This window comes from Saimiri boliviensis, chromosome 14 (genome assembly GCF_048565385.1).
Source record: "Saimiri boliviensis isolate mSaiBol1 chromosome 14, mSaiBol1.pri, whole genome shotgun sequence".
In the NCBI taxonomy this organism is placed as follows: Eukaryota; Metazoa; Chordata; class Mammalia; order Primates; family Cebidae; genus Saimiri; species Saimiri boliviensis.
In genome coordinates, this window is record NC_133462.1 from 16,771,301 (window position 1) to 16,797,255 (window position 25,955).

At 45.1% G+C, this 25,955-nt stretch overlaps 3 protein-coding genes across 3 annotated transcripts; 1 reads left to right on the forward strand and 2 right to left on the reverse strand.

The window, feature by feature from the left end:
* Positions 1 to 424: 424 nt before the first annotated feature.
* EID2B (EP300 interacting inhibitor of differentiation 2B) lies at positions 425 to 6,023 on the reverse strand. Its single transcript, XM_074386360.1, has one exon. It carries the CDS (start codon positions 1,961 to 1,963, stop codon positions 1,478 to 1,480), a length of 486 nt encoding a protein of 161 aa, XP_074242461.1. The 5' UTR covers positions 1,964 to 6,023; the 3' UTR covers positions 425 to 1,477.
* Positions 6,024 to 10,097: 4,074 nt separating this feature from the next.
* EID2 (EP300 interacting inhibitor of differentiation 2) lies at positions 10,098 to 13,553 on the reverse strand. Its single transcript, XM_039466167.2, has one exon. The coding sequence runs from the start codon at positions 13,448 to 13,450 to the stop codon at positions 12,764 to 12,766; it is 687 nt and encodes a 228-aa protein (XP_039322101.1). The 5' UTR covers positions 13,451 to 13,553; the 3' UTR covers positions 10,098 to 12,763.
* Positions 13,554 to 21,241: 7,688 nt separating this feature from the next.
* On the forward strand, positions 21,242 to 25,948 carry LOC101038007 (galactoside-binding soluble lectin 13-like). The gene is made up of 4 exons (XM_010330981.3): positions 21,242 to 21,470; positions 23,443 to 23,519; positions 24,008 to 24,218; positions 25,685 to 25,948. Exons 1-4 carry the CDS (start codon positions 21,456 to 21,458, stop codon positions 25,799 to 25,801), a joined length of 420 nt encoding a protein of 139 aa, XP_010329283.1. The 5' UTR covers positions 21,242 to 21,455; the 3' UTR covers positions 25,802 to 25,948.
* The last annotated feature ends 7 nt before the right edge of the window (positions 25,949 to 25,955 follow it).

Here is a 25,955-nt window from a genome sequence, read left to right on the forward strand (position 1 = left end):
GGTGAGCCGAGATCGCGCCATTGCACTCCAGCCTGGGTAACAAGAGCAAAACTCCGTCTCAAAAAAATAAAATAAAAAAAAATAAAAAATAAAAAAATTACCCGGGTGTGATGGTGCACATCCGTAATCCCAGCCACTTGGGAGGCTTGAGTCAGGAGAATCACTTGACCCGGGGAGGTGGAGGCTGCAGTGAGCCGAGATCTCACCACTGCATTCCACCCTGGGCAACAGAGGGGGACTCTGTCTCAAAAGAAAAAAAAAAAAGAAGAAGAAAAATACCCCTTATACATAAATCTCTCCATATATAACTGAAAAAACTAAGATGCTGATAGAGGTATATACTACTTTGATTTTATATTTTTTAAAATTTACACCTTGTGATGCAAGTTAACTACGATGATTTTAAAAGGGAGAATGCACAATATTTAGATTGATGTTTATTTGCATATGCATTAGAAAACTGTTGAAAGACATACAGCAAACAAGCAAAACCAAGAAAACAACAAAATCCCAAGCCACGAGCAATGACACCTGTATGGAATAGTTTTGAGTTTGGCAGAGGACAGCAATAAGAGATTCCTCACAGCATCTTTTGATACTTTTTTTTTGGTTGAGTCTTGCGAATAGAATACATATTCTAGAATAAAATAAGCTTAAAATTAACAAAAACAAGTTGATTCCCACAGCTATTAAATTTCACATAGACTTGAAAACAATGATCATATAATAAATACGTGGCTTTTCCTACTGAATATTTGCTATTCATCTAAAGTACCTCAGAAAACACAAATAAGAATCTTACACTAGGATTTGTTGACATGACATGACCACAAATTGTGAAATTTCAAAGTCCTCTCAATAGCTTTCCAATCCTAGTAACTCAGATACACCTGGATTCCTGACAACTGTTATTTGTTTTCTTTCATTACTTTGGCTCACTTTTATGAGTTCTATTATTAGCCTTTTTTTTTTTCTCAGATCTTTGCAAAACCATCCTTTATGGTGAAACAATCTTGAAGGATTCTCCACAAATGCAGGAAAAAGCATCGCTAACAAAGTGCTAAGTCAGAAGTGTCTTTGGACCTCTTTGAAAACAAGATTAGGCCAGGCGCGGTGGCTCACGCCTGTAAAATAATCCCAGCACTTTGGGAGGCCGAAGCGGGAGGATCGCTTGGGTCCAAGGGTTCGGGACCAGACTAGGGAACATCACGAGACTCCCATCTCTATTTAAATAATATTTAAAAAGAAGAAGGAAAACAATATTCAACAGTCTTGTCTGTTTCCATTTCGGAGTGTGCTTCCTCCTTCAATTGCACATTGCCGTATTCCCTTCCAGTCTGCATTCCCCCTAATGACTGATAACTCAGTCATTAAACTGAATTTAACTGACTCAGTTTAAACTGGCACAGCCTGTTCTTTTGATCCGAAAACAGTCACTTAGCTATTCCTTGCCACCAATCTCGTCGTCACAGCCGACTCAGTCGGCCAGAGGACTGAGGGTCTCGGAGGCAGTCAGCGCTACAGCAAAGGCGACAGCCGCGAAGTCCATCTGCGGGGGATCCGCGTCAAAGGCTGCTTCCCTCGCCTTGCAGCCTTCCACGAACAGCCTGCGGCGTTCCTCGAAATCCCGTAGTAACCTGACCGGGATCATGGAGCTACCATCCAGATACTCGCGGAACAACAGCTGCTGGTTAATTTCTAAGAAACCGAGCTGCTGATGGGGGTCCGGCGCGGACGCCAGACCCGGGACGCCGCTGGGGATGGGCCCCGGCACAGGGCCCGGCACCCGTGCCATGGACCGCGCAGCTTCGGCCACTGGGCCTCCCCCGGCCTCCTGCACCCGCCCCCCGCCGCCGACTGCCCCCTGCAGTACGTCGCTGACGCCACTCGCTGAGCCCACCTGTGGGACGCTGCTGTCTCCGGGGAGCTCGGACATCTCCGACCGCCCAGTCGGCTCCGCCATAGTCTGTTTCTACGGAGATGGGAGTAACTGCACCTCACTGCTGCACGCGGGTCGTGCGCATGCGCGAACCTCGGTGTGCGCGTAAACCGCTGCGAGTGTGTGCGCATGCGTAAGCAGGGTGCGCACTCCTCGACCGTCCCCTAGCGGTCCTGAGTGCCATTACGTCTGTAGCCGCCTGTCCTCTAAGCGCCTTAGGGCCTGAGGACCGTGTGATATTTTAAACTACAACCACTTCAATATTAATGTAAACCTTCTTATAAGGTCATTTTCCAGCCTTTTTTTTTTTTTTTTGAGAACGGGTCTCACCCTGTCGCACAGGCGGGAGTGCAGTGGTACAATCTTGGTTACTGCTGTCTTGACCTCCCAGCCTTAAGCCATCCTCCTGCCTCAGCCTCCGGAGTAGCTGGGACTGCAGGTGCGCACCACCACACCCAGCTAATTTTTTATTTTTTGTAGAGATTGGGTCTCACTATGTTTCCTAGGCTGGTCTCGAACTCCTAGCCTCAAGTGATCATCCTGCCTTGGCCTTCCAAAGTGCTGGGATTACAGGCCTGAGCCACTCGACCTGGCCTGTAAGTAATATTTTGACACTGCAAGTTTGGGGTTTCCCAAAACCACCTTTAGGTTTGATAATTCCCAGAGCTCACGGAAATCTGTTATACTCAAAGTCATGCTTATTACAAAGGACACAGATGAGAAGAGATGTGTAAGGCACAGTCTGGGATGGGCAGGGCTCCAAATATGAAGTTCCTGTGTCCCTAGGGACCTGTTCCCCTTTGGTATCTATGCTCAGCCGTAAGTGCAGGGGTAGTGCCAACATAGGACTCTTACCCAGGCTTTGGTGTCCAGAGTTTTTACTGGGGTTTCACTACATAGGCATGCTTGATTAAACCATTGCCTATTTTGTTGCAGTCAATCTCCAGCCTCCTACCTGATATCACATGGCTCCAAGCCCCAACTTTCTAATGATATAGCTAGTCTTTCTTGTGTGGCTAGCTCTGATCTTGATAACCAAAATGTGAAAGTCTATGTTTCATTTAAAACCAGTCAGCTCTGGTTGGGTGTAGTGACTCACGCCTGTAATCTCAGCACGTTGGGAAGCAAAGGCGGGGGGACTGCTTGAGCCCATGAGTTCAAGACCAGCGTGGGCAACATAGTGAGACCGCTGTCCCTACAAAAAAAATTAGGTAGGCATGGTGGCATGTAAACCTGTAGTCACAGCTATTCAGGGGGCTGAGGTGGAAGAATAACTTGAGGTTGGGAGGTCAACTGTACAGTGAGCTATGATTGCACCACTGCACACTGCCCTGTATGACAGAGTGAAATCCTGTCTCAAAAAAAAAAAATCACTGGAATTTAACTGGAATCCAAATATGAGAGTTGCTGGCAATTGAATTTCATGAGAATCCATCTAAAAATTCTGACCTATCGCAGGTCATGTCTGGAAGCTGATTGGGTTGGAAATCATTCTGACTCACGTGCACCTTGCTTTGTTTCTACCATTCTCTTGGAGAGATGGAGTTCTCCCAAATGTGACATATATGCTTCAAAAGGCACATTTGAGCTATTACGCAGAAGACTCAAGAAAGGACTTCTTTGGAAGGTAACTTTAGATAGACAGCTTGGTTACTGGATGGAATTTGTAATTATGAGTTAGCTGTAAAGTCTCCAAAATTCAGTGTGGTTTCCATTTTGGATGGCTATAATAATACACTGCTCAGTACCTGCAAGTCAAAGAAAAGAGGCCAGAGAAACTCTGGAAAAAAAGAAAGATCAAGTAAAAATTCTTAAACTAAGTTTTAATGCTGATTCTCCAACTACTTTATTTTTATATTTTTGAGACAGAGTCTCACTCCATCACCCAGGCTGGAGTGCAGTGGTGTTATCTCAGCTCACTGCAACTTCACCTCCTGCGTTACTGCATCTTACACCTCCTGGGCTCAAGCAATTCTCCTGCCTCAGTCTCCTGAACAGCTGGGATTATAGGTGCCCACCACCTTGCCCGGCTAATTTTTGTATTTCTAGTAGAGTTGGGGTTTCGCCATGTTGGCCAGGCTGGTCTCGAAATCCTGACCCATAAAACTATGCCCACTTCAGATGCCAGCCACAAATGGAGTGCATAGGCTACCCACATTTCTACCCAGCCAAGTACAAATTCAGGAGTTCCCATGACCACCCCTCAGATTTGATAATTTGCTAGAACTCACGCAACTTAGTAAAGTGCTGTATTTACTAGTACTAGTTTAATTAATTTATTTAGAGACGGAGTCTCACTCTCTCGCCCAGGCTGGAGTGCACTGATGTGATCTCAGCTCACTGCAACCTGCACCTCCTGGGTTCAAGTGATTCTTGTGCCTCAGCCTCCTGAGTAGCTGGGATTACAGGTGTGTTACCACCACACCGGGCTAATTTGTGTATTTTTAGTAGAGACAGGGTTTTGATATCTTGGCCAGGCTGGTCTTAAATTCCTGTCCTCCAGTGATTCACTGTCCTCGACCTCCCAAAGTGCTGGGATTACAGGTGTGAGTCACTACGCTCGGCCAGTACTGGTTTATTATAAAGGATATAACTCAGGAAGAGCTACGTAGTAGAGATGGATAGGGTGGGTGTAGTGGGGCGCATATAGAGCTTCCATGCCCTCTCTTGGTGGGACTCTCCCAGCGGCTTGATGTGTTCAATCTGGAAACTCTCAAACCCTGCTGTTTAGGGGCTTTATGGAGGTTTAATTACATAGGCATCATTGATAAGTCAGTTACCACTGGTGATTGATTCAATCTCTAGCACCTTGCTCCTCTCCCCTTACCAGGAGGCTGCGGATGGGGCTGAAAGTCCCAAGCTTCCAGTGAAGCCTTGGTCTTTCTAGTGATAGCTCCCATTCTGAAGCCATCCAAGGGCCACCAAGAGTCACCTCATTAGAGCAAAAGATGTTCCTAACACACTATCACTCAGTTGATTCTAAGAGTTTTAGGAGTTCTGTGCCAGGAACCAGAAAGACCAAACACTGTATCTTTCTTATTATAGCACAAAGGCTATTTCGACTTTGAGGATCAATGATTTTCATCTGGTGTTTTCTCCTTTTGAAGCACACCTGTGACCCATCCATTGCATGATAAATGGAGGGATTTTTCTGCTTTCCTTGCAGAAGACAGTGGGTATGGGTAGATCTTGGTGACAGGGGAAGTAGGAACCATCTAGTCATTGTAGTTAGCTGACAGAGAACCACCTCCCACTTTCCTTTTTGTGTCTTTCATTCAATCCCTGAAGAAAACAGAAACTTACCTACCATCCTAGTCATGTTCGCTTCAGAACTAGGTGTCCAATGCCCATTTATTGGAAGGTTTCCCACATTCAGCACCTGCAAGTGGGCATTTCTCCAGAAACAGATGAGTCTGGATCTCAGATATGAGGTCATATGTTTAGGTTTGCATAAAGAAATGGAATTCCTTTTTTTTTTTTTTTTTTTTTTTTTTAAGAGACGGGGTTTCACCATGTTGGCCAGGCTGGTCTTGAACTCCTGACCTCAAGCAATCCACCTGCCTCAGCCTCCCAAAGTGCTGGGATTACAGGCGTGAGCCACTTCACCCAGCCAGAATTCAGTTTCAATGTGTATTTAATTCAAATTCATTTGGAATGTGTACTTAGCTATTCTAAGGATGTGTGTTGGTCCAGGAACTATAGATTCTTATATGCTGCCCCTCACAACTCCCAAAACTTTCCATGTTTAACCTCGGTAAGATTTCACCACTTATAAGGATGTAGAATGGTTGGGTGTGGTGGCTCACACCTGTAATCCCAGCAATTTGGGAAGCCGAGGCTAGTGGATCACTTGAGGTCAGGAGTTCGAGACCAGCCTGGCCAACAGGGCAAAACTCCATACAAAAATTATCTGGGCATAATGCCACACGCCTATAGTCCCAGCTATTCAGGAGGCTGAGGCAGGAGGACTGGTTGAACCTGTGAGGTGGAGGTTGCAGTGAGCCGAGATCCTGCCACCACACTCTAGCACTGCAGCCAGGGTGACAGAAGACTCTGTCCAAAAAAAAAAAAAAAAAAAAAAAAAAAAGGATATAGAAAAAAGGGAGGGAGTTGGGGTAAATTTAAGAGAATAGAGTGTTGAGTAATATATGCAGGGTCCCACAGGTGATGAAAGCCAGAACTTGAACAAACGCAGTCTGATACCAGAAGTGATGCTCTTCACACTTTTCCCGAATCCTCCTCCTCTGCCTCTTGAGAGTCCAACCCTGTTAGGCCAGTGCCCTTTAGTGGGAAGAGTTCATGATCTGAGTCAGATGGACTTGTAAAGACTATCAATCCTATGAGCCTTCAGGCTCCTTCCTGGAAACATTAAGTGACAAAATAGTTAACTAAGCTGTTTAGAACTGTGGAAGTCCAAGTGATTATCATTCTTACTGTTTGGGCAACAACCCCTTTTTCTCTAGACCTGAGTTCAGCTTCCATCAGGGGAAGGAACCCAAGATTTCTGTCTCTGGCCAAATACTGTAAGAACCCTCAGAAAAAGCCTCTCACGGCAGCCGAATAAATAGAAACCCCAGGCTGACTTCAGGAATCCAGGAAGAGTGTTTTGCCTTTGATATACTCATCATATCAGAGAAGGAGATGGTAAGGCTAAAACCAAGCTCCATGAAGATTATTTTGGAGAGTTTTATATGTATTGTACAGTTATCACATAACACTTCTACAAGTTCAACAATCCCCTCTGTGACCGTTAGGTAGAAGGGCATGCAATCAAGAAAAGTTAGGAAAAATGCTATATTCTAACTCAGCAAGGATTGGTTTGTCTTCAAAGAACCTAAACATCTATTGCTCATACCATGGGGAAAAAAATCCACAAAGTGGGCCGGGCGCGGTGGCTCAAGCCTGTAATCCCAGCACTTTGGGAGGCTGAGGCGGGTGGATCACGAGGTCAAGAGATCGAGACCACCCTGGTCAACATGGTGAAACCCCGTCTCTACTAAAAATACAAAAAATTATCTGGGCATGGTGGCGCGTGCCTGTAATCCCAGCTACTCGGGAGGCTGAGGCAGGAGAATTGCCTGAACCCAGGAGGTGGAGGTTGCGGTGAGCCGAGATCGCGCCATTGCACTCCAGCCTGGGTAACAAGAGCAAAACTCCATCTCAAAAAAAAAAAAAAAAAAAAAAATCCACAAAGTGGTGAAAGAGCTACTGCTCCTTGCCACCCCAGACACCAGCCTAGATGGTCCCCAAGGGAAATTCTACCAAACGTTAGATAATTCCAGTGGATTTTTAAAGTGTTCCAGAACTAAGGAAATTTCCAAATTATTTATATGATGTAATAACATCACTATTTAAGAGTGACAAATGCTGTACCAGAAAATGACACAGCAGCCTCACTTATGAACATGAATATGAATGTCCTTTAACAAAAAAACAGAGATCCAGTAGCATATTAAAATATCATCTCTGGCCGGACGCGGTCGCTCACGCCTGTAATCCAGCACTTTGAGAGGCCACGGTGGGTGGATCACCTGACGTCAGGAGTTCGAGACCAGCCTGACCAACATGGTGAAACCTCATCTCTACCAAAAATACAAAACTGGCTGGACATGGTGGCGAACGCCTGTAATCCCAGCTACTAAGGAGACTAAGGCAGAGAACTGCTCGAATCCAGCAGGTGAAGGTTGCAGTGAGCTGATATCATGCCACTACACTCCAGCCTGGGTGGCAGAGTAAGACTCCCTCCCAAAAAATAAAATAAAATAAAATAAAAAGTGTGTGTGTGTGTATATATATATATATATATATATATATATATATATAATTAATTAATTTGAAGAATGCAAAGATCATGTATTACTAGTAACTCTAAATGTGAGTCTTCATGGTGGTAGATTTGAAACAATCCTAGGATTACCTTCACAGATTCTGAAAAGATCTTTGACAAAATTCAACAACCATTCTTGATAAAACACACACAGACATACACATATACACACAGCAATAGATAGCTATGTAAACATTTCTATGAAATTGGTCTGGTGCGGTGGCTCGCATCTGTAATCACAACACTTGGAGAAATCAAGGTGGGAGGATCACTTGAGCTCAAGAGTTTGAGACTGGCTGGGCAACATGGCAAAACTCCATCTCTACAAAAACATATAGAAATTAGCCAAGCATGGTGGTGTGTGCCTGTAGTCCCAGCTACTCAGTAGGCTGAGATACGAGAATCGCTTGAGCCTTGGAGGCAGAGGCTGCAGTGAGCCAAGACTGCGCCACTGCACTCCAGCCTGGGCAACAGAGTGAAACGCTGTTGAAAGGGGCAGCGGGGGGGGAGGGGGAGGGGGAAGATTTCCATGAAATCAGGAACAAGACAAGGATGCTTCATTATCTTCCAGCATTGTATTAAATTAGATAGAAGGTATTAGCCAAAAAACTAATAAAGAAGCCAGAGGTATTAAAAATTGTAAAAGGGGCCAGGCATGGTGGCTAACGCCTCTATTTTTTTAAAAATTGTGTTTTTTTTCATTGATCTTTTGTTATTTTTAATTTTTTGAGACAGGGTCTCACTCTGTCACTTGGGCTGGAGAGCAGTGCCACAATCTTGGCTCACTGCAACCTCCGCCTCCTGGGTTCAAGCAATTCTCCTGCCTCAGCCTCCCGAGTAGCTGGGATTACAGGCGCACACCACCACGCCCAGCTAGGCTCATGCCTCTAATCTCAGAACTTTAGGAGATCAAGGCAGCAGGATAGCTTAAGCATAGGAGATCATGACCCTATCCCTAAAAAAAAAAAGTGAACGAGGCAAAACCAAAACCATCATTATTTGCAAATGACTAATTCCTCAACAAGAGAATCATTTGAAAAACTACTATAAATAGTAAGATAATTCAGTATATTAAAGGAGGCTATCAAATAAATATGCAGACATCAATTATTTTCAAATACACAGGCAAGCTTCTATACTAGAAATATCTTCATGTACTACAGAAAAAACATGAAAGATCAAGTATCTAGGAATAAATGACTAGACCTATGAAAGACCTACTTTAGGAACATTAATGACAAACATTAATGCTCTCCTGAAGAATACAAAGGAAGTCTTTTAAAAAATGGAAAAACTGCCAGGTATGGTGGCTCACAGCTGTAATTCCAGCACTTTGGGAGGCCTAGGTAGCTGATCATATGAGGCCAGGAGTTCAAGACCAGCCTGGCCAATGTGGCAAAAACCCATCTCTACTAAAATTACAAAAATTCACCAGTCGTGGTGATGGGCAACTGTAGTCCCAGCTATTCGGGAGGCTGAGGCATGAAAATCGCTTGGACCCAAGAGGTGGAGGTTGCAGTGAACCAAGATTGTGCCACTGCACTCCACACTGGTGACAGAGTGAGACTGTCTCAAAAAAAAAAAAAAAAAAAAACCTGATCATTTAGATATGAAGAAGACTCATTATCTAAAGGATAGCAATTACCCATGAGTTAATGAAGTGTAATAGGATTCTAATAAAAATGCTTTGTTTTAAAATAAGGTTAGCTGATTTTGAGGTTGATGTAGTTACATAATGAACAAAATACCCAGAAGCACTATGAAAAAGTATACTGAAAGGCCTTAGCATTACCAGATTTAGAACTAGTTAGAAAATCTAAAACACAGTTTTTGTATGAATAGGCATCTGAAAACAATTAGTGGGGCCAGGCATGGCACCCAGCACTTTGGGAAGCTGAGGCAGGTGGATCACCTGAGGTCAGGAGTTCGAACCAACCTGGACAACATAATGAAACCCCGTCTCTACGAAAAACACAAAAAATTAGCCGGGTGTGGTGGCATGGGCCTGTAATCCCAGCTACTTAGAAGGCTGAGGCAGGAGACTGCTTGAATCCGGGAGGAGGAGGTTGCAGTAAGCTGAGATCCTGCCACTGCACTCCAGCCTGGTTGACAGAGCAAGGCTCTGTCTGAAAAACAAAAACAAAAAACAGTTAGTGGAGAAAAGATAGACTACTTAGTAAGTGATGTTAGGGCAATCAGGCAATCGTCTAAAAAAAATTAGATCCTTATACTGCACCTGAGAATAAATTTCAAATGGTTCAAAGATTCGAACATGAACAATGAAAACACACACACATACACACACACACACAGAGTACACACACTACAACCTTGGGATTCAAAATACTGCAGGTTTATTTTTTACTTTTGAGACAGAATCTCACTTTGTTATCCATGCTGGAGTACAGTGGTGTGATCTTGGCTTTACTGCAGCCTTAGCCTACTGGGCTCAAATGATCCTTCCACCTCAGCTCCCAGAGTAGATGGGATTACAGGCGTGTGCCACTACGCCAGGCTAATTTCTCATATTTTTCAAAGAGACGGAGTTTTGCCATGTTGCCCGGCTCGGTCTTTAACTCCCAAGCTTAAGTGGTCTGCCCGCCTCAGCCTCCCAGAGAGCTGGGATTACAGGTGTGAGTCACTGTGCTGGGCCTACTGCAAATTTAAAGGAAAATAGGCAGCAAAAATCACCACGGCCAAAAGGCTTTCTAAAAAGCCAAAGCCTAATCACAAATTGTGAAAAAATATCCTAACTCATATACCAAGCTGTTATTATACCTCATATCACTAACATGAGTATCAGAAATAGCTACTGAATTCAATGAAGAAAGGACAAAATTATCTGTCAGGGAAGTGGATAAAGAATATGAACTAGGCACGGTGGCTCAAGTTTATAATCCCAGAACTTTGGGAGGCCAAGGCAGGAGGATCATCTGAGATGAGGAGTTCAAGACCAGCCTGGCCAACATGGTAAAACCCCATCTCTACTAAAAATACAAAAATGAGCCAGACGAGGCGGCACACACCTGTAATTCCATCTATTTAGGAGGCTAAGGTAGGAGAACCACTTGAATCTGGGAAGTGGATGTTGCAGTGAGCTGAGATGGCACCATTGCACTTCAGCCTGGGCAACAAGAGCAAGACTTCATCTCAAAAAGAAAAGAAAAGAAAAAAGAATATGAACAGACACTTTATGGAAAAGGGCATATATATATATGACTCTTTAAAATATATTTAACTGGCTGGGTGCAGTGGCTCACACCTATAATTCCAGCACTTTGGAAGGCCGAGGTGGGTGGATTGCCTGAGGTCAGGAGTTCAAAACCAGTTTGGCCAGCATGGTGAAACCCCATCTCTGCTAAAAATACAAAAATTAGCCAGGCGTGGTGGTACATGCCTGTAATCCCAGCTCTAAGGAGGCTGAGGCAGGCGAATCACTTGAGCCTGGGAGGCGGACACTGCAGTGAGCAGAGATCACACCACTGCACTTCAGCCTGGACAACAAGAGCAAAACTCCATCTCGGGGAAAAAAAAAAAAAAAAAAAAAAAGATACTTAACTTCACTCATAATAAAAGCAAATTAAAACTGGTAAACTATTTTTTTTCAACTATCAGATTGATAAAAGCTGGATGATTGTTGGTTTAGTGTGTTGGCTAGGCTGTCATGAAACATCCTTGATCATCAGTTGTTGGTGGGAGTGCAAACCAGGACACATAGTGCTGCATGGCAGTATCCATACAATTTTAAAGGAGTACCTTTGGTCCAGAAGTCTCACTTCTAGGGAATCAGCCTACAGATACTACACGTTAAAAGAAATATAGGTAGCTAATGATTATAAGACACATCATTAGTTTCATGAAAACCTAAGGAAAAAATGCTGTATTACTCCATCAAATGTAAGATGCACCCACATTTCAGCTATGTTAAAATATGAAAAGTGTATTTTGAATGGAAGCAATACTGTATTTGTGCACCTGCCACATGATATGTGTACAAGATCAACTACTCCAGCAATTTTGTTTTCTCTCCAAAGAAATATATGGGAAACAGCCTAAATGTCCATCAATATATCCCTGGTTAAGTAAATTTCAACATAATTTCAGAATGAAATAAAATGCCTCTTTAAAAAATAATGAGGAAATACAGTGGTTTGGTAGCAATGTATAAACCAGTAAGTATAATAAGCTAACTTCTGTGAAGAAGTAAAAACAAGTAAACCCAGATTTACAGGTGCCTGTGTACACACAGGGAAACCAGAAGGATGGAAAGGAAACTGTGGCTATCATTAGAGGCCATGGTGGGTACTGGATGGAGGAAGACAAGAACGGAAGGCTTTTCACTGCATATTTTATATATTTTTTGGTTTGTAAATGGATTTTTTTTATACTGAAAACACTTTAAAAATTAAAAATTGAAAGAAAAAAGTCCAGAAATTTGATGTTCTTGAAAACATGATTTATCACGTAATATGTACAACATTTGTCACTTGAAATGTCTAAGAAAACACAAAATCAATCTTACACTAGAAACTTCTTATTGAATATGACAAGAGGAGGGCACATATTCCAACAATTTCAAGATCTTTTCACAGCCTTCTAGTCCTAATAACTCGGCGTTAACGCCTTATTCTGTTCAGCACTATTTGCTAATTTCTTTCATCCTCATGGGCTTACGTATTGGTGATTTCTCCTCAAGTCTCAACTTTATAAAACCATCCTTTACTTTGTAATAAAGCAATGTTGAGAGACATTTTCCATAACGCAGAGGGAAAAATGTGGATCAATCACAAACTCAACGAACGTTACAGTTACAGTACTTTCGACATTTTTTTCAATTTCTTCTGTAATGCTTTTTCAAGATAAGCTTCCCTCTGTCTTTTTCCCCTCCACCTCCACCTGTGCACTGCCTTATCTCGATATACTCTGACTTCTGAAAATCAAGTTGCAGGATTGGTATAACTGGAATGCAGAGGTTCTCTCGTAGTGTCACCACGTAACTATTCTCTATTGATAAACTTATCACAACCAAGTTCTTCTATCAGAGGGTTAATAACTTCAGATGCAGTCAGAGCTATCGTAAAGGTTAAAATATCGAGGTCCACCCTGTGAGGATTTCGCTGATACTCGGCATCAAACGCTGCTTCCCTCGCTCTGCAGGCTTCCACGAATCGCCTGCGGCGTTCTTCAAGCTCCTGTATTCTGCCGGGAGCAATCGGGTAGTTTTCCAGATAGTGGCGGAGAAACTGCTGGTAATTGATTCCTAAAACGCTAAGTGGGTGGCGGAGGCGGAGATAGGGCAACGCAGCCAGGCCTCCATTCGCGTGCCTGGACCTGGGCCTAACCTCGGGACCCTCTTCGTCCACCGGCTCCCCCAGCAAGCGGGCGACCTCCGCCATCCGGGCTTCTCTGGCCGCCGCCGCCGCTGGGCTTTCCCTACCCGCCGCGGCTGCCCTGGCCACCGCCGCCGCTGCCACCGGGGCTCCCCTGGCCGCCGCCATCCGGCCTTCCCTGGCCGCCGGCACCGGGCCTCCTCTCGCCGCCGCCATCGCGCCTTCCCCGGCCTCCTCAGGCTGCGCCGGGGCCGGCTCCCGCCTCCCGCGGCCTACCTCTGCCTGCGGGACGTCTCTATCACCATTCGCCGCGCCTGTCTGCGGGACACTGCTGGCTGCGGGCAGCTTGGACATCTTAGACCGCGGGGTCAACTCGGCTACTCCAGAGAAACTGGAATAACGGGACGGCGCGATGCACGGTGGACACCCCAGTGCGCGTGCGTGAGCGCTGTGCGCACGGTAAACGCCGTGTGCGTAAACGGGCGCGAGAGCAGTTTCTACCGCAAACCCTGGGAGCAGTGCGCATGCGTACTCTCCAGGAGCCCGCGGTTCTCCAGATGCCCCCTCGAGGCCGGGAATCGCCAACGCATCGGAAACAGCCCAATGACGAAGGGCGGGGCCGTACTGGACATTTCAACCTGTTTGATGTTTGCGAGGAACGCTAGGAACGCTTACAAGATCGCTTCTTGTAGGCGTTCTCAAGGTTCTGTCCTAGAGTGTTCCTCTTTGTTCTTCAGTGATTATACGCCATCCGTATCATATATATTTTAGATTCATGGTCAAAAGATATTTTAGATTCATGGTCTTTTCTGGGTTTTTTAATTTTTTTCCATTCATTTCTTTGCCTGTCTTCACCCATATGGATCGTCCTAGCTACTAAAGCTTTATAATTATATTCTTTTCTTGTATGACATTGACTACTTTGGACATTTAATTTTCAAATCTTATTTGTAAAATATAACATGCAGAAAAGTAAACAAAACATAAGTATACAGCTGAATGATTTATCACAAATGAACTTCCATTTAACTACCACACAGGCCAAGAAATGTAGTATTTCCAGTATTCCAGAACACTTCCTCTCCTTATCACTATCCTCTCCTGTCTACCCAGAAATAACTACTATCCTGATATTTATACTTTCTTGTTTCTCTTTTCATTTTACCACCTAAGGGTGCATTCCTAATGCTATAGTTTACTTTGGTCTGTATTCTGAACTTTATACACGCGAGAAGCACACTTAACTGTCCAAACCCAAAGAATGGACTTAGAGGCACGAAGAACAGTGAAAGTGAGACTTTTAATAAAGACCTTGCAAGATCAGGTGTCTGGTAGGTAGGCACGCCCAGGGCAGTCACAACAGGTAATTTCTCTCTCTCTCTCTCCTTTCCTCCCTCCCCTCCCCTCTCCTGCTTTCTTTCTTTGACAGAGTTTCACTCTTGTTGCCCAGTCTGGAGGGGAATGGCATGATCTTGGCTCACCCCAATCTCCTCCTCCAGGTTCAAGTGAGTCTCCTGCCTCTGCCTCCCGAGTAGCTGGGATTATAAGCATGTGCCACCACACCCAGCTAATTTTGTATTTTTAGTAGAGACAGGGTTTTGCCATGTTGGTCAGGCTGGTCTCGAACTCAAAACCTCAGGTGATCCGCCCACCTCAGCCTCCCACCTTCCTTCCTTCTTTTTTTTTTTTTTTTTTTTCAGGGTCTCATTCTGTCATCCAGACTGGAGTGCAGTGGCGCAATCACAGCTCACTGCAGCCTTGACCTCCTTGTTCCCACCCTCTGGCTGCCTGAAGAATCATGAATTTTAAAACTTTAATCTTGTTCTATGTTTTCCTGAGCTCAAGTGATCCTCCCACCTCAGCCTCCTGAGTATCTGGGACTAAAGGTGTGCACCACCACACCCTGCTAATTTTTATTTTACTTTTTATAGAGACAGGGTCTCCTTATGTTGCACAGGCTGGTCTTTAATTCCTGGGCTCAAATGATCCACTTGCCTCGGCCTCCCAAAGTGCCGGGATTATAGCCATGAGCCACCGTGCTTGGCTTCTAGCTTATCTTTTCATTACGGTTTATAAATACTTTATTTTCTTGATAGTTATTATATTCATTACCATTCTTTTATGGGTCTCATAATATTAAAACATGAATCTTATGTACTAGCTCTCCAATTACTTTCTTTTTGTTCTGATTAACGAGAACAAAATCATTTGATTTGATTTTGCTGGTGGTGGTCCCTGTCACGATGCCATGATTCATGACCATCAGCAAATGATTTAAGTGACTCATTGTTCTTTGCCTATCAGAAGTAGCTATTCTCAGGCAGTAAGGTCTCATCCACAGAGCACAAGACTGCGTTTTAATTTTCCCGATCCAAGCACCAAATTAGTAAAACACAACAGCTAGTCTACTTGCAGCTTCCCACCAGCATCTCTGCAATCGCTAAGTGTGTGGCTCCTTTAAGGCAGCTCCCAGGCTAGGCTGGAGACAGAGCTATTGTTCCTACCCTTAGGCAGCCTGGAGAATCACGAAAATTTAACAAAGGAAGTTCCAGACTTAGATGATAACATATATTATGACAGGAAGAAGTAGAAATCTAGTAACTTGCTGTAATCCTGCAGAAGCAGATATAATCTTGTTCTCTGGACTAAGAATCACCTTACAGCAGAAGCTGAAAGGCCCTCTGATTTTCCAAGAATAGAAACTGCTCTAAGTAAAATCATGGTTTATTAGACTGAAGTGATCTAAAAATGGTTCTAGGGGCCGGGTGCGGTGGCTCATGCCTGTAATCCCAGCACTTTGGGAGGCTGAGGCAGGTGGATCACAAGGTCAAGAGATTGAGACCATCCTGGCCAACATAGTGAAACCCCGTCTCTACTAAAATACAAAAATTAGCTGGGTGTGTTGGCACGCACTTGTAATCCTAGATACTCGGGAGGCTGAGGCAGGAGAATTGCTTGAACCCGAGAGGTGGAGGTTGCAGGGAGGTGGAGGTTGCAGCAAGCCGAGATTATGCCACTGCACTCCACCCTGGGTGGCAGAGTGAGACTCAAAAATAAAAATGTTCTTGTAAGTATCAGAAAGGGAAGATTTCTACCAAAGAGAACTTAAGTGCCCACGGAAGAGGTTTACACTTTGTTCTGAAGACAATTAATGAGCTGCAAAAGAGGAAAGTGCCATAATCATCTTCTGACAATAGATATCTATTGTCATTCATTAAACGGGACAATGAATGTGGGCATCACACCAGAAAATTCAACATAAACTTCTCTGCAGTGTGGAGAGAAATCTTAACCTGGGAGTTGGGGGATGCCAGTTTCACGGGGCCAGACACAGAGAGGATGCTCAAAATGTGTGTTGAAGGGAGAACAGAACTGAGTGTCTGAGCACATGTGCCCAGTTATAACCAGAAAAACTAAGGGAGATGTTGTTTCTTATGTATCTCTGATATTTCCTCCTATCTTCCTTGGCAGTTGCTATGGTTTGAATCCATGCCCCAAAGTTCATGTGTTGAAAAGTTAATCCCAGGCCGGGCGCGGTGGCTCAAGCCTGTAATCCCAGCATTTTGGGAGGCCGAGGCGGGTGGATCACGAGGTCAGGAGATCGAGACCATCCTGGTCAACATGGTGAAACCCCGTCTCTACTAAAAATGCAAAAAAAAAAAAAAAAAAAAAAAATTAGCTGGGCGTGGTGGCACGTGCCTGTAATCCCAGCTACTAAGGAGGCTGAGGCAGGAGAACCGCCTGAACCCAGGAGGCGGAGGTTGCGGTGAGCTGAGATTGCGCCATTGCACTCCAGCCTGGGTAACAAGAGCGAAACTCCGTCTCAAAAATAAAAATAAAAAAATAAAAAAATAAAAAGTTAATCCCCAATGCAGGTGTTTCAAGGTGGGGTCTAATAAGGGGCGATTAGGTCATGAGGGCTCTGCATCATAATAAGAGTAGTAATGTCATTCTCTCTTTTTTTTTTTCCAGGTAGAAACTTTAAAGTAACTTTTATTAACATAGTAGATTTTAGGCCGGGTGCGGTGGCTCAAGCCTGTAATCCCAGCACTTTGGGAGGCCGAGGCGGGTGGATCACGAGGTCAAGAGATCGAGACCATCCTGGTCAACATGGTGAAACCCTGTCTCTACTAAAAATACTAAAAATTAGCTGGGCATGGTGGCGTGTGCCTGTAATCCCAGCTACTCAGGAGGCTGAGGCAGGAGAATTGCCTGAACCCAGGAGGCGGAGGTTGCGGTGAGCCGAGATCGTGCCACTGAACTCCAGCCTGGGCAACAAGAGCAAAACTCCGTCTCAAAAAAAAAAAAAAAAAAAAAAAAGTAGATTTTATATTAACTGTATTTTACCACAATTATTTTTTTGAGATGGAGTCTTGCTTGCTTGTCCACGTTGGAGTGCAGTAGCGCCATCTCAGCTCACTGCAACCTCAGCCTCCCGGGTTCAAGCGATTCTCCTGCCTCAGCCTCAGTAGCTGGGATCACTGGCATGTGCCACAAGCCTGGCTAATTTTCATATTTTTAGTAGAGATGGGGTTTCACCACGTGGGCCAGGCTGATCTTGAACTCCTGACCTCAAGTGATCCACACGCCTTGGCCTCCCAAAGTGCTGGGATTACAGGCATGAGCCACCACATCCAGCCAGCAGATAAATGTCCTTTTCATTGCAGTGAGCTAGTTATCATGAAAGTAAGATTGCTGGCCGGGCGCGATGGTTCATGTCTATAATCCTTGCACTTTGGGAGGTCGTGGCGGGTGGACTGCCTGAGCTTAGGAGTTTGAGACCAGCCTGGGAAACACAGTGAAATCCCATCTCTACTAAAATACAAAAAATTAGCCAGGCGTGGCAGCGTGCACCTGTAGTCCAAGCTACTCAGGAGGCTAAGGCAGGAGAATTGCTAGAACCTGGGAGGCAGAGGTTGCAGTGAGCCCATATCGCGCCATTGCACTCCATCGTGGGTGACAATGTGAGAGTCTTGTTTCAAAGGGGGGAAAAAAAGACCTAAAATGATAAAATTCTTTGAAAAAAAGAAGAAACACAAGCATATCTTCATGACAAGATTTGGCAATGATTTCTTGGGTATGACTCCAAAAGCACAAGCAACCAAGGAAAAAACAGGTAAACTGGACTCCCTCAAAACTTAAAACTTAATCAAAGGTCATTCTGGAAAGAGTAAACACTCAACTCACAGAATGGAAGATAATTTGCAAATCAGGTATCTGATAAGATATTATGATCTAGAATAAATAGAGACCTTCTACCATCTAACAACGACACAAAAACTCTTCTAATTTAACAATGACCAAATAACTTCAATAGACACATCTCCAGAACAGATATAAAAGTGGCCAACGAGCATATGAAAAAAGACTCAACTTCAGAGTCATTGGGGAAATGCAGAATCAAAACCATAGTGAAATAGCACTTCCTCCTCACTAGGATGGCTGTTATTTTCAGATACAAAGTAACAAGTGTTGTGAGGATGCAGAGATACTGCAACCCTTGAACGTTGCTGCTGGGAGTGCAAAATGGTGCAGCTGCTGTGGAAAACTTTATGGCAGTTTCTGGAAAAGTTTCCAGCAATACCACTTCTGTGTATACCCCATCAATAATTGAAGAAAGAGACTCACAGATATCTGCACAGCAGTGTTCATAGCAGCATGATTCATTATAGGCAAGAGATGGAAACAACCCCAAATCCATCTATAGATATATATATGATGGAAGATTATTAGCCTTAAAAGTGGAGCACATTTTGACACTGGCTGTCCCATGAATGGGTCTTTAAAACATGCTAAGTGGAATAAGACAGACTTTCCCTGAGACTGTAGGTGCCGGCTGTGGGGAGAAGGTGATTGGTCAGGAGTAGGGGCTCTGGACATTTGGACCGTTCCTCCTGCAGCTTTCTTGTGCCTTCAGAACCTGTGCAAGCCTGATCTCTCTGCCCAATGAGTCCCCCCTTCCATCCGGCGGCCGTTTACTCAGTTTCAGGTTGCGTAAGACATGCAACCAGAAAACATGGTGTGACTGAGCTCTGCCCTACTTTCACTTTTAGATAGCTCTGGCTGAACTTGCAGCCTAACTAAAAATAGGATTTTGTTTTCTTTTCACTGCTGATTATAAAGTCATAGATTTCTGAGAAATCCATGGTGTACAGGAAAATGATTTAGTAATTTATTGCTGAATTCTGATGCATGCTGTCTTGTTAGTATTTCAGACACAAGATAGGAAAGACACTTGTTTAGTGAGGAAGCGGCTTGCAAGACACTCAAGAGTAGATACACAATTGCCTGCCCTAAGTGAATTGGTGGGAAATAAGAACTGCTCTATCCTTGATTTTGTTTATTTATTATTTTTAGAGGGAGTCTTGCTCGACTGCCAGGTTGGAGTGCAGTGGTGCAATCTCGGCTCACTGCAACCTCTGCCTCTCGGGTTCAAGCCATTCTCCTGCTTCTGCCTCCCAAGTAGCTGGGACTATAGGCACCATGCCCGGTTAGTATTTGTGTTTTTACTAGAGACGGGGTTTCACCACATTGGCTAGGGTGGTCTCTATCTCTTGACCCTGCGATTCACCCACCTCGGCCTCCCAAAGTGCTGGGATTACAGGCATGAGCAACTGTACCCAGCCTATCCTTGATTTTTTCATAAAGAGGACCCTAGGACCTTCCATAGGTGTGAGAAAGTGTGTGATGGAAGGAGGATAAAGGATGATGTGGAGGTTTCTGACCTGAGAGAGGGGACTTGGGGACTTGAGTCCCCACATCCATCCTGAGTTTATTTGCCCAATGTCAGTTTGTACAGGAGATGCCACCATGAAAGGTACATGAAAGTACACAGGTTGAGCCAGAACTATCTGAAAGTGAAAGGTGCTCTGCAGCACTTTCACTTTTAGATAGTTCTGGCTGAACTTGTGACCTAACTAAAGAGACAAACAGATTTTCAAGAAATCCATGATGTGGAGGAAAATCATTTTGTAATTTCTCGCTGGATTCTGATGCACACTATCTCGTTATTTCAGACAGAAGTGATAGGAAGGACGTGTACTGAGGAAACAGTTAGCAAGACACTCAGAGTAGACACACAATTGCCTGCCCTGGTGAACTGGCAGGAAATAAGAATCACTCCATCCCTGGTTGCTTTATGAAAGTAGAATCATAGGACATCCCATAAGTGTGAGAAAGTGTGTGATGGAGAGAGGACGGTAACGGATGCCGTGGAGGTTTCTGGACTGAAAGAGGGGATTTGGAGCATGAATAACTGAGTGAGTAGCAGGGTAGGAGGGGCTGTTTCTGAGCTGAGCAGGGCTCAGTGGGAGTCATGGACTACACTGAGCAGGGGTCTCATGGGGTCTCTCTTCTTTCTGCCTGGACTCCAAAACTCACAGGTCCCTCTACTCAACCAGGAAAAGGAAGATGGAAACTCATATGCTGTCTGCCCTGAGTTCCGGAATTTGGGATGAACCATTTCTTTTCTGGAAATGCTAAGACCCAGACTTAGCAACAATCTCCTCATTTAAAGAGTGCTCACAGATGACCATGTGCTCCTTTCATCCTCCTTCCTGACTTAGAATGGGAAAAGTCATGCTTTTATTGTTTGTTTGTTCTGGGGGGTGTTTGAGACACAGTTTTGCTTTTGTTACCCAGTCTAGAGTGCAATGGCAAAATCTTATCTCACTGCAATCTTGGCCTCCCGGGTTCAAGCAATTCTCCTGCCTCAGCCTCCCGAGTATCTGGGATTACAGGCATGCACCAACACGCCCGGCTTATTTTGTACTTTTAGGAGAGACAGGGTTTCTCCATGTTGGTCAGGCTGGTCTCGAACTCCCGATCTCAGGCGTTATGCCCTCCTCGGCCTCCCAAAGTGCTGGGATTACAGGTGTGAGCCATCGCGCCCGGCCTGGGAAAAGTCACGTCACAGAGGGGGAGCTGTAGGCTCAAATAATGGACAGGGCAGTCAGTACTCTTCCGAGTGTAAATCTTGGTCAGAGATGGATGCAAGGCAAACCATTTTACCAGAAAACACAACGTCATAACTTCATGAGAAGCATGGAGGCTGAGCTGCACAACTCGTCACCGTCACGCCAGCATCCTCACCTGTGCATTTCTCTGGTGATTCCCTGCCCCCCCAGCATACCCCTTACTGTCATTTCTGCTGCATCACAGTCACAGGCCTGAAAGTGAAACAGAGTCTATTTCTGTCGCCCCCTCCCCTCACACTTCTGGGAAATCATGCTAGGAGGGGCTTGGAAACAGAAACAAAGCCAGGAGGCAGGGCCAACATGGAACCTTTAAGTGCTGCAAATCAGAGACTCACACAGAAGACCAGATACTCTTCCGAAGAGCTACACAGAGGAAGACAACAATGTCACCGCTAAGTGTAAGTCTAAAGGCCCAGCCTTCAATAACCTCAATTTATATAAAGTAAGAAAGAACCAGGGGTGATTTCATGAGATGAAAGTAGAATTTCTATTGTGAACACGTTACTGAGAGTTGTGAAAGTGTGAAAGAGAGACTCTGGGGCTGTGATATTTGAGATGCTGGTGGGGTGTTTGGTGTGGACCCTGGACCAGTGTAACCCTCTGTGAGTATGTGGTGGTGTCTGATGAGAGTGAACTCTGCTGTGTTGATGTGACTTTAGGTAGGAGTGGACGGCTAACCAGGGTGGGTGGGTGTGTGCCCGAGTGTAAAGGGGTGACTGTGTTTTGTCTTCATGACTGTGATATGCGTGTGTGTGTGAGCACAGCTCGACCAGTGCGTGAGCATCTTTATATGCACAGTGAGCCGGTGTGACTCAACAGAGCTGCATGGCTCTGTGTGACTGTGGGTGTGTGTGCTGGGAGGTGACTAGGTATTGAACTAGGAGCATGCAAGTGTCCTTCTGAGCACGTAAAAGTTTATCCCAACATTGCAGTGCCTCTGATGAAGCAGCTGGGCACTTCCCATGTGTGTCAGTGTGGATCCCGGGTGACAGAACTGGTGGGGATATTGTGGACCATGAGATATCGAGGAGTCACCTCTGAGCAGAATGCATGAATCATCAGGTGCCTCTTTTCAAGCAGAGTTAGGGAAAAGAAACACAGACTATGGGGCTGATGGTTCCTCAGGTGGGACCTGCCCAGAAAGACCACCTACTCCTGCCTCCAGCCTCAGGTCTCTCTGTCTCCCAGCCTGTCCATCCCATTGTGGGAGAAGAGGGTGAACAGATCCTGGCTCACTAGGGAAGGCCACTGAGGGATGTGGTTTCAGAGACTGAGTCTCCCCAAATAGAGAAGAAACCAGTGTATCCTCAGTTCATACAGAACTTACAGTGCATATTAATCAACAACTTGCCAGGGTTTGTGGCTCATGCCTCTAATGCCAGTGGTTGGGGAGGCCGAGATGGATGAATCACTTGCGGTGAGGAGTTCCAGACCAGCCTGGGCAACATAGTGAGAGCCTGTCTCTACCAGAAATGTAAAGATTAGCCAAGCATGTTGGTGTGCACCTTCATTCAGGAGGTTTTGGCAGGAGGATCACTTGAGTCCAAGAGTTTGAGGCTACAGTGAGGTGTGACCATGCCACTGCACCCCAGGCTGGGTGACAGAGTAAGATTCTGTATCAAAAAACCCCAAACCCCAACACCAAACAGAGAAATAAAATCTCACAATATTTAGATTACCTCCCATCTCTTCCCTGGCCCACAGGCTTCATGTGTGCAAGTCCTAGGGCCGTGCTGTCACCAACGTGGCCCCTTCTGGGAAGGACGTCCATTGCCCTCAATGATTGTGATGCATGTGCATTCCACACACAGGGTTTCCTGTTCTTTCATCGTTTTCTTCTCGCTTTCAACAACTGTTTTTCTTACTGGATTGAATCTCCTTACTGTTATATCGTCACATCTTGTTTTCACAGTCTTAGGGTTGAACATGATCACAGGTCAGTGTTTCAAAAGGAACCTCCCTGTTCTATTGGGTAACTTCCAACAGGCCCCATACATGGCAGAGATTAGGATAAAACTGTCACATATATTAATTTATTGATTACTGGGGAAACCGTACAAAGCAGGAATCTTTACTTATTCTTCTGGTCCTGGGGAAATCGAGGTAGGGAGCATTCAAGTAATGGATGTACGATGGCACTGCTAGTAAGAGGCAGAATGAGGACCAGAATCCAGGCAGCCTGGCTCCTGAATCCTTGTTCTTACCTATGGGTCCCCCATTTCTTCAGGAATATGACCTGACTGTGCCAGGGTGGGCGGGAGGCCTAAATCTTCTATTTGATCTCTAACCTCCTGCACCATGACAATCTGTTACAGGAGGGGAGGCCACACCTGGTTCTGCCTCTCTCACCCACTGTAAATTTCTTGGCAGGTGCCACACACACAGCCTGTGTCATTGTCTGCTGGTTCTTGTGTGACGATCAAAGGGACACCGATCATCTCTTTCATGTGAGTTCTCCATGGTCCATGGCAGGGGGCTGGAGGAGAAGAAAGAATATTTGTAGAAGGGCTGACCTCATGTGTGAGTGATGCAGAAACGTCTAGTTGGCAGGATGGAGGCACCGTGCAGGTGCAGGTCCTGGAGACCCTGCAGCGCCTGGCATGAAAGCTGCAGTGGCTGCACTGTGAGCCAGTCATGGGGCCTAGGGGAGGACACTCAGGGCATTGGGACTGTGGCTCTTTATCAAGAGACATAGACGGTTCATGAAATTGACAACTCATAGGCCCAGGTTAGTGCCTGTGGCTGAGTTTACATCTTGGGGTGAGGGAGCTCTTAAGAGCAGGAGGAGCTGAAGCAGCTCCACAGGGAGGAGGCCTGCAGTGTCACTAGGAAGTCTTCTGTCTGCCCTGGGAAAGCGGGGAAGGAATTTGTGTGTGTCCAGTACGTGCCCCACAAGGGAAGGACCTGCCCAACGCCCTGTGTGCTTTAACCTCAGCAAGGACCCGCAGCTGCAGGTGGATTTCCACACTGGGATGAATGAGCACTCAGACATCGCCTTCCATTTCCGAGTGTACTTTGGCTGCCGGGTGGTCATGAACAGTCGTGTGTGTGGGGCCTGGCAGCATGAGGTGATAAGCCACAATATGCCCTTTGAGGATGGCAAACCGTTTGACCTGTGCATCTCCCTGCGGGACAATGAGTACCAGGTGAGCACCCCAGGGGCTCTCAGCACCCGGCCTCCATGGGCTCCCAGAGCAGCAGGCAGCTCTTTTTGAGCTGGTCCCATCAGTCCCTTGGGGCCCATCTCCCATAACTGCTCCTGCCCCAGGCTTTTCCTCACAGAGCACCCTCTGCTTGCACGGCCACCCACAGCTCTTATTCCAAATTTGACCAGGGTCAAGGTTGGCTCACATGCCATTTTCCCCAATGTGGTGAATCTTCTCTGTCTTCACCCACAGTTGTCATTTCCACTTAGGCTCTTACATTTTCACTCGGCCAAATGGATAAAACATGCATATGAATAAGGTTGTTTTATCAGTTCACAACCGAGTCTTCCTCTCAGTCCTGAACCCCAATCCTACCCCCAGAACAACAGTATTAGTGGTTTCTCTACACAAATTCCAGAGACAATCTATGCTTATGGACACATATAGATCTGTGGTTTCATTTCTTTTTAAATCAATGCTGTTTTAAGTTTCTCTACACATTACACTTTAGGAACTGGGGTGGAATTGTTGTCAAATAATATATATTGGAGCAATTTTCCACTTGTGGTGCTGCCCCAGTTTTTCAACATTGTACAATATTCCTGTAGAGGAGTTACCCAAAATTATTCAACTTGATGCTTTTGATGAGCATTACGCTATTTTCAGTATTTTGCTCTCACAAATGAATCTTTCTGATGTACTTTTTGTCATAATAAACCTCCCAATTTCTACACTGGAGGATAGTTACAAAGAAATAAAATAGATCAAAATTGTGTCATTTTAAATTTTATAAATTAACACCTAAAAGGTGACTGTCTCTTTAGTTTTAGTAATAAATATTTTCAACCTCCCCGACCTTTTCAAATGGATAGACCCAAAGATTAACATTTTGTTCATATTTAAGTGAGATAACTTTCTCACATGCCTATCAGCTGTTCAGAATAATATCCTGTGTTTGGCAACACCTGTTTTTTTCCTCCTCTCTGAAAACATTTGGATTTTAGTCTTTGCCAACATCATTACAGCTCTGGGTAACTCTAAAGAGAAACTGGGCCATCAGCAGTCATAGGGAATGGGAGTTAATAGTTTGTGGAACTGAAATGCATGCACTCAATGAACACGGTCCAGCACTAACCCCACGGCACGCCCTGTGCAAGATACAGGGATTGACATTCATGAGAGATCCCTGGCCATAGGGATCTTCCAGGTGGGAGGAGAGGCTAAGCAAACAGGTTCTGTGATACACAGAGTGGAAAACCCTCCCTGGAAAAACGAGAGAAAACATTGGGAATAAAATGAGCAACTGTCTGAAATAGGCACGAAGGTAGTCTGTAGAAGAAGTGTGTCTACTGGGTTCTGATGTATAATTAGGAGTTTTCTGGTTGGATACTGTAGGCACTAGGGCTGAGTGGAGACGAGTTCATTTACTGGCATGCTGTATTTTTAATGCGTTTTTCCTCTTGTAGGTACTGGTAAATGGCCAACACAGTTACAGCTTTGCTCATCGACTCCCACCATGTTATGTGAAGATGGTGCAAGTATGGCGGGATGTCTCCCTGAGTTCCATCTGTGTCTGCATTTGAGGGTGATGTCCACACTCCCTGTTGTTGGGGAACAACAGAAACTCCTCATTTCTTTGTGACCATAAAATTCCCAGAGCCTGCTAACAGAATGATCTCTCCTTATGCCTGCCCCTACCCTTGGTCATTAAAACTTCACCAAATTTTTCATCATCTG

Coding starts and splice junctions, on each gene's coding strand:
- EID2B (XM_074386360.1), bottom strand. CDS start 1,963: ATGGCGGAGCCGACTGGGCGGTCGGAGATGTCCGAGCTCCCCGGAGAC.
- LOC101038007 (XM_010330981.3), top strand. Junction 23,520..24,007: donor ACACCGATCATCTCTTTCAT/GTGAGTTCTCCA, acceptor CTTTAACCTCAG/CAAGGACCCGCAGCTGCAGG. Junction 24,219..25,684: donor TGCGGGACAATGAGTACCAG/GTGAGCACCCCA, acceptor TTCCTCTTGTAG/GTACTGGTAAATGGCCAACA.
- EID2 (XM_039466167.2), bottom strand. CDS start 13,450: ATGTCCAAGCTGCCCGCAGCCAGCAGTGTCCCGCAGACAGGCGCGGCG.